This window comes from Diadema antillarum, unplaced genomic scaffold, assembly GCF_040938485.1.
Source record: "Diadema antillarum isolate AM-2024a unplaced genomic scaffold, OU_Dant_1.0 seq00000102_RagTag, whole genome shotgun sequence".
Lineage (NCBI taxonomy): Eukaryota > Metazoa > Echinodermata > Echinoidea > Diadematoida > Diadematidae > Diadema > Diadema antillarum.
In genome coordinates this window covers 508,645-523,186 of record NW_027271189.1, presented here as the reverse complement: position 1 = coordinate 523,186, position 14,542 = coordinate 508,645, and the positions used below count along the sequence as shown (strand labels likewise).

The following is a 14,542-nucleotide window of genomic DNA, read 5'->3' as shown; positions in this document are numbered from 1 at the left end:
GAATGGAAACATTTATTCCTGTTGTATTGTGCAATCTTTCAGTACATATGTCTTACAAACATCACACTGACAGACAAACGATGCATTCTATGCATTTTACAAAAGTCTATAAGTTAACTATGGTCAGAAATTGTCCTCTCGTGGACATGTTGAAATCCATCACAAACATGTCGTAACATCAGAATCTATCAACAATGACAGAAATAATACAACTAATCAATCCTTGATATTATCAATGAATTAAATGATCAATACATATTTGCCAAAGCATTTATTGTATAAGCATATTTTCATGAAATGGAAGCAACCCCATTCTAAATTGCTGCCTTCTGTCACAAAAACAAGCCTTGCCGTCGTTATTGTTGACTTCTGTTTGACAACTTTGGTCAAAGTAGGAAATTATGATGTGAATATCGTAGAAGCTGATTCACTTTGGGGATTTTGCAGAGTCAAATTATGATTCTCAGTAGATGATTTAAGAATACCCTTTTTTCTGTTTTGGCGGAATTCATCAAGTATTACAAAGCACCATGTAAGTTTCCCTTTAGACCTCATAGAAATGTAAAGTCCCTTTGCCATCCACACGTTTACTTCACTTTAAGACAGTGATACTTACGTCGTTTATGTAACACCCATGGGACAAAAATGTCCTTGATATCAAATTTTGATACCGGTACATGTTTACCTGTGACTGCAGAAATGACATGGAGATCATGTAGACAAAAGACATTCTGTTAACAGGAAAGTACATTCTTTCTCTGAATGCATGCATACAATGCAAATGTCTCTTTGTTTCTTTCTATCTTTGCATGGACATGCTGAAGAACAGTCCTGGCTGAAGCTTGTACCATGCTGTAATTGAATGAATGAATGAATGAATGAAAGAATGAATGCCATCTCGGCATCCATGGTACAGAATAGCTCAACTGCACACCCTTGATAGATTGTGTCGAGTCAAATACACTCCACTGACAGCTGGGATGGGATGAATTCCTTTCCCCTGACTCTATTCACATGTGACTGATTTCTTGTTATCTCCATCCTGATTGGCCTTTTATAGGGGATGGAGAACATTTCTGAGTGTGTGTGTGTGTGTGTATGTGTGTTGGGGGTGGGTAGTGCGTGTGCTTGGGTTAATGGTATTTTTTACTTTACATTATTTCTGAAACATGTTGTTTTTTTGTTTAGTTATTTGTTAATAGCCCAAAGTGGGGGGCTGGAACTGCCAGGCTGCCTAGTTCTGCAGCCCTTGCTTTATGCACTGTGTCAAGTGAGAAGTTCATGGCTCTACAAAACCCACTTCCCTGCTAGCCCAGGGCAACTACAATTCATATTGGGCAAGTAAAATGAATAGGTACATGGCTGTGAAAGTCTGGGTTCCTTGCCCAAATGCCCATTTGGGCAAGTGGCAGAAATTTCCTTTGTCATTGCCAGGCTGTTAAGTTTGAAGAATGATTATCAAGTCTACAGTCCATTCAAATTGCACTTTCTTAATGGAAAAATGTAGACAGACAGCAGATGTAATATGACAATTTAACATGTGTGAACAGCATTGGCCTCTCTATAGTTCAACACTGACAAATTATATCACAGCTAGTAAACACAGAGGACAATCAAACGGACAATCCAAGCAAGCATATGAGGTCAATAGTTCAACATCCAAGACAATACTCTGCCTAACAAACTTTTATCACTGCTTTGTTAATTTCAATTCTTGACAATGCCTGAAGTAAATGTACAAAAGTATTCACACAAAATCTTACCCATGCTCTCTGTTTATTTCCACTGTCCAGCTTTCATTAGTCTATCATATAGCATGGATATGAATTATCCATAATATGGACAATAATTCTATCAACATCATTTAGAATGAGATTTCTGTTGTTTTGTTGCCATGTGCAAACCAACATGATGGGTGCATGGCAACCGGCATGGCAACAGATATGTCATCTATTCATCGGTCCACTCAAATGGCTCGGGGGGCTCAGGCTCATCCTCCTCTTCTGCCTTCTTTGGTCCTCCGGCTAGAGAGAGGTAAAGATTGGAAACGGGTCTTAGACAGGCTAGACTACAAACAAACACAATAACAAATAGACAAACCACAGACTTACACATTCATTAATACACAAGAGAGATTTGTACCATACAAAGTAGCACAAAACTTATGCCAGTAAGGAAACAAAAAATAAGGCAAAGTACATGCACTGATCCATTTACAATGATGGAAGTTGAAAACTTAAGCCAAAAAAGTGGGGCGGGTACAGGGATAAGAAACAAAAACTTCATTTCATGAAGCAGAGAAAGGGAGGGGGAAAGTAAGATATGAGCTGCATAATTAAAGGGACTGTACAGTACTGGTTGAGGTGGGGATTCATGTTTTGAACATTCCTAAGTGAGATAATGAGAAACCTCTTATGAAATATGAAAGAGCATGTAATTTTAATAAGGATTCAATGTTTATTTGGTGAAAATTGGTTTTCAAAAGGCTGAGATATCCAAAAAAGTGATGATAATAAAAGTGACAGGCCACGTCTTTTATTAGGATCTCTTTGTTTCACCTTGTTTTTGGATATCTCAGCCATTTCAAAACCGATTTTCATCGAATAAACTTTTGATACCCCTTAGAATTGCATGCCCTTTGACATCTCAAAGAGTGTTTCTGAATATCTCGCAAAACGTTAAAAGCTAAATCCTCACCTCAACCAGAACTGTATACACCCTTTAAAATGACTGAGAGGGTATGAAAGAGAGACAAGAGACCCGCGGGTCTAGCGCTCACCTGAGTATCGCAAGTTCACCTTTCACGCAGTCACTAATCTAAATCATTCACAGCTCTGCTAAAATTTGACCAGGCATTCTCAAATAGAAGATGAAAATGTACAATAAGGGCCCAATTTTTAAAGATTCCTTAATTTGGGGGGATTGGGGCCCCCTTGGGCCCTCTGGGTGGGGCATGGTGCCCATTTTTTATAAATTGAGATCCTGACCCCCTAGGGATGCTACCTGCCAAGTTTGTAGAAAATCCATCAAGAGGTTTTCAGAAAGAAGATGAAAATGAACAATTCAGGCCCCTATTTGAATCTTCCCAACCCCTGCCCCCAAAAGGGGCACCCCTGGATCTGCTATGAACAAACTTGAAACTACAGTCACTAATGTACTCACTCATAGTATTATCTTAGCTCTATAACTTCTGATTCTAGAGAATATTCTTAAAGATTCCTTCATTTTGGGGGGTTTGAGCCCCCCAGGGGGCCCCCTGGGTGGGGCATGGTGCCCATTTTAACAAATTGAGTTCCTAACCCCCTAGGGATGCTACCTGCCAAGTTTGGTGAAAATGGGTCATGGGGTTCTCAAGAAAAAGATGAAAATGTACAATTTAGGCCCCATTAGGACCCTTCCCCACCCCCCTCCCCTGGGTCCCAAGGGGGGCACCCCTGATTCTGCCATGAACAAACTTGAAACTACAGTCATCAATGTACTAACTCATAGTATTAACTTAGCTCTATCACTTCTGGTTCTAGAGAAGAAGATTTTTACAGATTCCTTAATTTTGGGGGATTTGGGCCCCCCTGGGGGCCCCCTGGATGGGGCATGGTGCCCATCTTAACAAATTGAGTTCCTAACCCCCTAGGGATGCTACCTGCCAAGTTTGATGAAAATCGGTCTTGGGGTTTTCAAGAAGAAGATGAAAATGTAAAAAGTTTACGGACGCCGGACGCCGGACGATGGGCGATCGCAATAGCTCACTTGAGCCTTTGGCTCAAGTGAGCTAAAAAAAGAGCACCAGATACAGGGAAAGATGTAATCCATGTTTGCAAAGAAGAGTCCTGCTAAAATCATCTCACCTGGAACATCTTTGACAATCGTCTGAGGCTCAGAATCTTGAAGATCCTTGACCATGAGAATTCCTCCGATTGTAGCCTGAGAAGAGACAAGACATCATGGTGTCAAGTATCGCTTGTCTCTTTACATACAAAGCACTGCAATTTATATTCACTGTTAATTATCTGTTTATCACAAGCTATCCATATATCCAAAGTCATTCATCTATCCAAAGTTATCCAACTATCCAAAGTCATATATCTATTGAAAGCCATCCATGTATTCAAATCATTTCATCTATCCAAAGTCATACTTCTATCCAAAGCCATGTGTCTATCGAAAATCACCCATCTCTCTAAAGTATTCCATTTTTCCAGCGTCATCTGTGTATCAAAAGTCATATATCTATCCAAAGTCATACATCTATCCTAAGTCATCCATGTATCCAAATTATTTCATCTATCTGAAGTCGGCCATCTATCTAAAATCATCCATCAAGCCATTGTCATCTAAGTATCAAAAGACCCATCGATCTGAATAATCAATGTATCCCATATATCCAAAGTCATCTTTGTATCTGAAGTCAACAATCTTTGTATCCAGAGTCACCCAGCTATCCAAGGTCACAAATACATGTCAGGGTCAAGTATGGTTAAACCTCTCTATCTCTCTTTAACCCATAATCTGAATTTCAGTGGATGATCGGTCTATAAGCTTGTTTAATGAAATCCATTCCATACAGGCCTGCATAATACAGTTAAACTCGCATAAGTCGATCTTCTCGGGACTGAGCAAAACACATCGACTTAGGCGATTTTCGACTTGTGCGTAAGTCGAAAAAAAAATCGACTTACAGTTACACCACACGTACATACTACATTACGTATAAATGTACATGTATGTTGTCTACTCCTGGAGCTGAGAGCTGGAGAGGTGTGCCGCAGCACGGGTCGCCCGGCAGGGCCGCGGCTAACTTTGCATGGACAGTGCATTAGTATTGGCACAGGTCCGATTACTTTACACCCTTGTTAAACCTTGGGGAAGTGAATATGAACGATATTTGAGCAGTGATTGATTCCAGTTTACTATACCGTGGCTTGAAATGCGTGTAGAGGTGTAATTCTGATTTACCCGTGCCCGTAACTTTCCCCCTACTTTCCGCTTTGAAAACTCAGTAGCTTCTGGTGATCCATACCACTCCACTGCACAGCGCAGACTGCAAACATACACAGACTATATACACAGCCCAGTCGCTGCACGCACAACTACACACAGCCCAGTCGCTGTACGTACGTAGCGCGACAGGGCTGTACCAGCGGACCTCCAAACACGAAGAGAGTTCAACGATCGCATGCGATCGCTTTGAATTTTGATACTTTAGATCATTTTTTTTTTGTCACCTGTCTGGTCGGGTTAGGTCTTATGTAAACAAAAACTGGCGGCTCGTGATTTTGACAGTGATTTATTACACAATAAAATCTTATTCGACTTAGGCACAGTGAATTTAATGGTTTTTCTGTGAAAGTGGTTCATCGACTTAGGCGAGTATTCGACTTGTGAGTGAATTAATACACGTAAGTCAATGGGGAAAAATCAGGACTTTTTAATATCATCGACATAAGCGATTATTCGACATATGCGACGTCGACTTAGGCGAGTTTAACTGTACTATTTACTGCATCTGACTGACTTTTTTATAGAGTGAATGTATTGTGTTAATGATTTTGGTAAAAAACGTACATGTGAGAAGTCTCACTATCACTTCCTTATGACGATTTGTCATTGAACAAACAGGCTATGTAACAATAGTACAAACTATAGAGTCTGCCATAAACTTTATCAATAAAGTTTACTGCATACTCTGTAGTCTTTTCACACATGGCATAACTCACTTTTTCTACTGCGCCTTGAGCACGTTAGCTATGTAGAATTGGCGCATTATAAGTACCCTGTATTATTATTATTATTATTATGGCAGGCTCAAGAGTACCTTCATGCTCTGGGTAGTCTGTATTAATTGGAATATTTAGGATGAAGGTGGACACCCAACAGTCCTCCTGATGACTTACTGCCTTGATGGGTTGGTATCTGCCTGACTCTGGGACCGAGAGAACCTTCAGCTGGGATGTCATCACTCGGGCGGGGTTCCCCAACATCTCAAAGAGTGGCTCCTCCTCCTTCTTCTTCTTCTCCTTCTCCTTCTCTTCTTCTTTGCTCTCCTTCCCATCCTTTCCTTTCTCCTCCTTTCCATCCTTCCCTTTCTCCTCCTTCCCGTCTTTCCCTTTCTCCTCCTTCGCCTCCTTCGCATCCTTCGAGTCCTTCGCATCCTTCGAGTCTCCACCTTCTTTGTCCTTCTTGTTCTTCTCCTTCTCGCTGTCCTTGCCTGGTTTCTCCTTTTCCTCCTCCTTCACTGACTCAGCATCATCCTACATCATCAATCACCATGGCAACAAGTTAACACACATGAAAACTTGGCATTACACAGCAATATTGCTTTCACACTCCAAATATGCAATCTTAAGATACAAGGTGCATTAAAACACTTGAGGTTGAAGGCAAAAAAGTGTCAACTCCACTTGATTACTGTAATAGTCATACATTTTCCTTTGGAAAGATGTCAAGGAAAGTAACGTTTCGACAAGCTAGACACACATGATTTGGCGAATGCTGGAAAGCCCTACAGTCAAAGTCTGAGATATACTACACAATGCACTTGTTTAAACCTACTCTCTCCTTCATAATCTGTTTGGAGGAACTTTGTGAAATAGGAAATGAAAAATAGGTCAGTTACATGAAGAGAGTTAACCTAACAAGGATGGAGTGATTTCGCTACAACACGCATTTCTCATAGATACTCGCCTGAGTATACTCAGGAATCGTACTCAACGGGTTAATAGATGGAGACTAAGACCTGTTTCGGGAACACACTGCAGACAGGATTGTACATCCAGAAATAAGAAAGAAAGACTGAAGAGCAAAGGACTCACCACTTGCATCTTCTCCTCTGCGTCTTTCTTCTCGCGTTTCTTAGCCTTGGCAGTGATTGACAGAACGGCTGTGGCCACCTTCTCCTTCTCCTTCTCCTTGGGTACTTCCAGAGGGGGTGGGTACGCATAGTGGGATGGCTTGGCACTGGACTTGAATTCCATCACAGGCATCTATGCATCAAATAGTAGATTTTGAAATATAATGATGAAAATAAGATGCAAGAAATGCAGTAATTATGACATCTAAATAAGACTTCATAACCACACCCCCATGTGGAAGCTTGCTGAAAGTGGGAGGGCATTACAAGACTACTGTCTTTCCAGAGGCCTGACAAGACAGGTGAATACAGGTGAATATTGGCCTCACATCCCCTTCCATCCCACTAAAACTATAACTTAAGATTTCCTCCAATAATGTGCAATCTTTCCTGTATTTAGGGCTACTAACATACTTAAATCGGGGAGGTTCTGGAGGCTTTCTAGGAGAAACTTGTGTGCTACATCCACCCAAATAAGTTATATAGTGCACTCCTGTCAAAACAAACATGGTTATTTAACAAACTACTTGTTACAACAAAGTAAAAACTCATGTCCCAAATTAACATCTATACCAGGTATATTTTTACATATTTTATGGTTCCATTAGAACGTTTTAATATAATGAAAGAAAACTGCCAGTCCTGAGGACTTTGTTAAAACAAAAGTTGCTTGTATTAATTAGGTGATACACTATAGATAGCCTGTAAAAGCGACTTACTTGCTCACGCAGACACAAACATGGAATTTCCATTTGGTTGCATGACAGAAACAATTTGATCTGAATTATGTAGGTACAAAGAACTCGACTTCACGAATGTATCACAATATAACTTCAAGTCGCTATATATAACATCCTTTTCTTTGTCGATCACAGGTGACCGATATCTGATGACCCCCCCCCCCACCCCCAGTGTATCACCTATTTCGTTTTCAAGTGACGACTTTCATATCTCGTTTCAAATTCAAACCTGACCTCTAGGTCGGAGTTGAGAGCCACGACGGTCGTTGGAGTGAAGGCTAATGAGAGGAAGTGACCCAGAGGAAACCAGTACCAGAAGTGGAGGAAGACCAACATCCCAACTACCGACGACAGGTGGGTGTGGCCGGTCCTCGACTGCAGACAGATGGTCACGTTTCGTCCACCTGGGGGGCATCAAATAATGTCACGGATGATATATTTTACATCTTATAATCAAATCAAAGTGCAGTCAAACCTGTCTATAGCAGCCACCCAAGGGAGACAAAAAGAGTGGCTGTTATAGACAGGTGGCCGTTATAGACAGGGTCTTTAACAGGACTTTTCTCTCGGGGGGATTTTTCAGTGGCCACTATAGACAGGTGACCACTAAGACAGGTTTGACTGCATGCAGACGTTTTTGACATGTTTCAGATTACAATTTTGTCAACTCAATCTCAATCTCTGCCAGTAAAATGAAGAAAGAGACAAACATCAAGAATTTAAGATGGGGATAGCCACATAGCCACATAGCCACATAGCCACATAAGAGGAACCCCAGGAATAGAACACAATTCACAATAGGTCTTTAAAATTGTTCTCACTTCATTTATCTTCCTCACACATCAAAAAGAACAGACCTACCCACTCAAGACAGCAATCTAGATAGTTAATGACCTTGTGGCACACATGTCTTTTGTTTTCAACTGTATTACAGAACAATTTAATATGACTGAAAATTTGGGTTTTTTTAAAACTAAATATTACAAACTAAATTATCATACAAATAAGCAGTGTTGATGAAGATAGATTCACTTTCATTGCTTGAGACAAAAGATGGCGCTTTTCAACTGTTAACCATAGATGGTTAGGTGCCATGTTAAATACAGTAATAATGACATGATACATTCTGGGTCAGAAAAAAAAAACAAACTAATTATGCAAAGCTCTGCTATAAATTTTGCAATAAAGTCTGTGTGGGTTCATGTAAGCCTAAATTATTGTCGACAGGAAAGGTTGATGAAAGGAGAGATGAAATGGTTCTATCAGAAATTTCTTCCAAAATTACCCTTCAACCTTCAGGAAAATATGGCTAACGGTTTTCTCTCTCGGTCTGTGAGAATCATTTCAGGAATCAGGAACAGGAAAAGTGCTTAATATTTGACAAAGTTAAAAATTCCTGAAAAATTTTGAAATTCCTTCAAATTCAATGTATCAATCATTAATGAAATTGTTTGTTTGTTCGGCTCAAATCATTTCACATATATAAGTGTAGAAGATTGCGATGACATTTTAACACCTTTAAAGATCATGTGAAAATTGATGCAGCAACTATCTTTGGTTGTAAGATACCAGACAATGATGTGTTTTCCTCTAAGGATACCATGAGATGATTGCAGGACAGAAATAGAAACCTTCCATGGTCCATCTCATTAGGCTTATGACATAATTAATAGTCTAGACACTTTATGGCAACCAACAGGAAAGAAGAGGTAGAAGTCTGAGGTACCCTGCACCCCTTGTTAGCTCCAGAACTGCCCCCCACCCATAAAGTCTGATCGATGGTAATGGATTTTAGTACATCCACATAAAACTGTTTCTGTAACATTAGCATTATTATTATGGGCACCGAGGAAGCGTTTAGACCCAATGAATGCTGGCAAAATGAAAGTGCTTTTGCCATGAAAAATGAAGAATTAACCTTTTATCATCAAATTATACAATTTTATCAAACTAAATTTATTTCTTTCCCAAAATAAATGAATTGGTTAGGCTTATAGTTGCTTTCAGACTTTGGCCATCTGCAAGTTTGCAAAATAAACTGTAACATTTGAGCTGCATTTTCTGATAAAACACATTTGCAAAGAATCTTGTTGGAGAGTGAGAATTTGAAAGCATTAAGGTAATGTAGTGTATTGGTAAACCTGCTACTAACACTAGTATGGCTTTTCAATGCCAACAAATACTCAATCATTAATTCAATTATTTCCATCTTTGGGGCAACCAGGATTTACTAATTTTTTTTCTCCTTTTACTACATGACTTCCCCTCACCTATATCTTACTAGTAGGCATTACATGATATCTTTTCAAAAATATATTTTGTTGTGACATAAAGCGAATCATTCAAACAATTCTACTGAGTAGTTTCGCACACACAGGCAAAACCACTTGAGATCAATTTCTGACTGTGAATGGGGCTTCCCAGTGAGAGTAGGGAAACATGTCCTTCCTTGGCATTTCCGGATGGCACGTACAACACATGCCTCGGGCTGATTCACGGGCATAAGTACTACATCGAGTAACCAAACAGGCAGCTAGCAAGAGCACCTAATTCATTACTCATAAATTGCTTCACTGTCAGACTTGTGCTGAGCAATGAGCTGAAAGTCTGAACACAGTATACAATCTTGGGCCTCCTGACTTAAATTCACACCAATGATTGATGTGCTGAGCAAGAGGCTGAAAGTCTGAATAGGCCTATATTGTAAAATCTTGGGCCTCCTGACTGAAGTCACACAAATGAGTCATTTCACTTTCCTTCTATCAAAATTACATGAAACACTCCGCTCATCAATACCATCATCTCGCAACAACAACAACAACAACACGAAATCTTAATATCATCAAGCTGTGGTATCAACTTGCACCTCTTATTCTCTTTGTAATCAACTGCTTTGGCCTATTTTGTAAATAATAATATTTTCAATAAATAACAATATTTTCAAAAATACATTAATGCAATTACTTGCAGTTTTGTATTGCTGTGATAAGCATATTCACAATACAAATTTCCAGAATGGACATCAAACTATTCAAGCCAATTCACACTGAAAGGAGAATTAACCTCTGAAAAATAAAGTCAACTATGTCTCTAAGTACATCTAGAGCTTTAATCTAATATATGGCTCAAAGCAATTGATTATTTCAAAGGTCCTTGCATATATTGTGATATTAGCTCAATGGCTAGCTCAACAGCTAGCTCGATAGCAAGAGCTTTGAAAGTGATAAAACTGAAAGCAGACAACCATTTGTTTGGCTATCTTGTAGACCCCATACAAAATTGTAATGTTTACTGAATTACAGGAAATGCAGCTTGAAGGTGCAACTTGTTTGAGGAAGGATGGTACACTGTATACATTTAGAGTCATATGAAACAAGTAATTTTTAGTGATACATACTAAAACAAGACCAATTTCACCACCATCACTGTCATCATCATCATCATCATCATCATGCTCATCAACAGCATCATCATCAACAGTATCATCAGCAGCAGCACCAGCAACATCAAACTGAACGTAATCAACATCATCAGTTCCACAACATCCTTGTATGTCTAGTTCTGTCACCATCATTTACTAGGGAACACCAGATTCATAAAGTAATTTATGAATCCCTAAGGAAAGAGTAAGCCATTCATAACATGCCACCCATCATTCCAATCACTGAATAAAAAGAGTCATTAAAGTTGGCATCCTCGAATCCAGACCTTGGTAGCATTCTTGCAATGCCCTGGTCAGAGTGGTGAGAGTACAACTATCTTTTGGATACGTCACCACAATCTACACCTGTCCATTCCCACCCGCTGGTCACTGAGAGGCAGGTGTACAGTGACGTAAGCAAGTCTTGGTCAGTTCCCCACTCCCAGGTCAAAGACTCTTTCAGCAATTAACACCCCTGACCCGTCCAATCCTAACCCACCTCAAGACTCTTTGAATACATGTATTTGCCTCATTCCAGCCTGGAGGGGGGGTTGCAAGGGGGGGGGGACTTTATGTGTTTAACTGCTAAACTCTTGGAATGAAATTAAAGGAAAATGGGCCCCGAGAGACTCGTTAATCGCATGACTAAAGAAAAACAAAAGCGACTCGGCATTCACATTTTATGTACCATCAGACACATTTCAAGAAAGTCATGGCCGACTGATTGCCCAGGTAATACCAAGGCATCTAAGATATTCAGTAGGAGTCATCATTCTCACATGAGTGACTAGTCACCTGCTTTCTACTGGCACTTGTTTTGAGCATGACTTGTTTAATACTCATCCTACATTTTCTCACCAGACATGGGATGAATTCTTCATGAATGCCTTAACACATATCAGATTTATTTTTAACTATGAGCGTTAAAAGAGATGAATTCAACTGATCCTTTCATTCATGCATTCTAAAGTGGATATTTTAGAATGTTCTTAACATGAGCAACAAAAGGGCTTTTTACACTTGCAAATTTTTGCTTAGTCCCGTACCAATGGTGGGGCTAAGGGGGGGGGGGGGGGGGGGGGGGGGCCTTAGCCCCACCGTTGGTACCGGACTTTCCTTAGCCCACTTTCTGTTTACACTTGTTTTTGCGAAAGTGGGCTAGCCCCATCGATAATCCCATACTATCTGGCCCTGCAAAATAACAGGGTTAGCACCGCAATTGCGGTGCCAAGCAAGCGAGTGTAAACAGAACGAAAAAATAATCCGGGGCTAAGCGACGGAGACGAAGTCCGACCCCCCACTGACCAATCAGAAACGAGGTAATCAAGCGCTGCCGGTGCGTGCATGTACTTGTACAGTGCACAGCGTAATCATGAATATTCATGTGGTTTGGAAAGTACGGGGCTAAGAAATATGAGTGTAAAAAGGTCAGTTTTCTCCTTAGCCCGGAAAAGAGCTTAGTACGGGATTTATTGGCGAGTGTAAAAAGCTGAAAAAATTGGTACGGGACTAACGATAGTCCTGGGTCAGAGAAAGTACGGGATTAAGAAATACAAGTGTAAAAAGGGCTAAAGTAGAACCCCCTTTTTTCCCCGTCTCCCCAAGTGCGACTTCAACTTCCAGCTCACTGCCCCCCACTTATCACTATTTGCCTTCTTTACACTCCGCCTATGTTGCTTCCCTCCTCAACCTCCTCTTTCTAGGCCCTTCTTTTGTCACACAGTGATCCCTACAAGGACTACATACACATGGTGTTACGCAAACCTTTCTCCCTCATTTATACTTCACCATGCAAACCTTCAAGCAACACATAAAGGAGGGTTTATACCTCTGCACATTTACATTCATGGGATTAAGACAGCTTAGTTTAAGTTTCCCACTGTAGGCCATGTCACATTAGTGTTTAGAACAAGAAAGAAATGTTGTCAGCGTCTTCCTCATGAAATTCTTCTTTTTAACCCATCAAGTCCAGGGGAATTTTACACCATATAATCATTAAATTGGCAATTTTGAATTTCACTCCGTTTTCTGTTTTAAGTGAAATTAGATGGGAGTGATAAAATTCATTCAATCTGCACAATAATTTCAAAAAAGCATAAAAATTTGCTCAAATTGACATTAACATTTACAATAATCTTTGGTGTATATAATACTTAATTCCGAGTGATACATGGCATTAAAACCAAAACAACAACAACAGCAAACTTCAAAAATGATGCAAATTACAAAAATGTAAGTATTAATGATTAATTTACCGGTAACGATATTTAGGATTTTGATAAGTCTCCCACTGAAATAAACACAGATATGAGACCAAAAACCCTACATTCAACCTTGTGAAATACTAATATTGATTATGATGAATCATAATAAAAAGATAGAGAAGCAAGTCACAGAAATGTGGTTTGTAGCATTTACTATTGGTTGTATCAAATTATAATGCATGTACTGTTTTGTTCTTGTTTGTATGTATTGCTTTTTCTTCAATAAAAGCATAAAAAAGGATAAAACATTTGCAGGGATGGGGGAGGTCATACCAGCATCAATGATGCCCTGGGCCAGGATGGCACCAAATTTGGCCATGAGGTCCTCATGCTTGTCACTGATCGTCTTGCTGTACATACTGCGGAAGTGAGCCACCTGGGGAGGGGTGTGGAAAGAGAGGATACAGAGGGAAGAATACATTAATCACATCTTGTCAACAGTGAGAGTCAAATACTGTATACGCCGAATATTTCGGGAGGTTTTTATTTTCGCGAATTTCGCGAGTCAGCCGCTATTCGCGAAATTCAAAACACACGAAAATATTGACTCTAATGCCGATATGAATGTGACGTACGCATATACATTTCTCCGTCAGTACAGCACTCCACGATCGCGAATTTAAACACTCGCGAAATTGTCGGGAAGTCCCGATTCGCGAAAATTTAGACTAGCGAAATATACAACGTATGGCGTATACAGTAATAGTGTCATCCTCACTGCAAACATTTTGAAATTCGGGTTGCGATCAGGGTCATGTCTTTTGATTCAGCGTTCTCACTGTAAAAAAAAATTGAAACTTTTTGGGTCGTGCATTATTTGTGAAGAGGTGACCTGCGCATGTTATATATAGTATGCTTACACAACTAATCTTCGTCTCAAGGCCAATTCAATATAACACGGCACACCAAAGCATGGTAAAAATAGCAAGGAGCCACACACACTATTCATTGTGAGATATTAAATCTCAAAATTTTGTGCAGTCACCGTTTTCACTGCACAATGGAACATCATTTTGCAAAAAAATCACACGAATTTGTGTAATTTTGTTCATCGACATGACCCAAATCTTGTGAAAAAAAAAAGGAATTTCTGTTCTCATTGTAAAACTGTCTAAATTTGGGTCGCGATCCTGGTCCAGACCCCCAAAACGTGTCATTTTTAGTGCAATGAGAACGGCACTATAGTACAATGAAGAATGATTTGATGTCAAACACGGAACTTCCTGTTCTTGTAACACATATCAAAACAGTCACTCAATATGGTGTAGTT

General features: G+C 39.8%; 1 protein-coding gene across 1 annotated transcript in view; it reads right to left on the bottom strand.

The window, feature by feature from the left end:
- Positions 1-1,699: 1,699 nt before the first annotated feature.
- Positions 1,700-14,542, bottom strand: part of LOC139726842 (26S proteasome non-ATPase regulatory subunit 1-like) — a 76,864-nt gene continuing 64,021 nt past the window's right edge. Inside the window, 6 exon segments of the mRNA XM_071637835.1 lie at positions 1,700-2,024; positions 3,846-3,921; positions 5,892-6,248; positions 6,810-6,980; positions 7,822-7,991; positions 13,546-13,648. Coding sequence (XP_071493936.1) covers positions 1,951-2,024; positions 3,846-3,921; positions 5,892-6,248; positions 6,810-6,980; positions 7,822-7,991; positions 13,546-13,648 — 951 coding nt within the window. The 3' untranslated portion in view covers positions 1,700-1,950.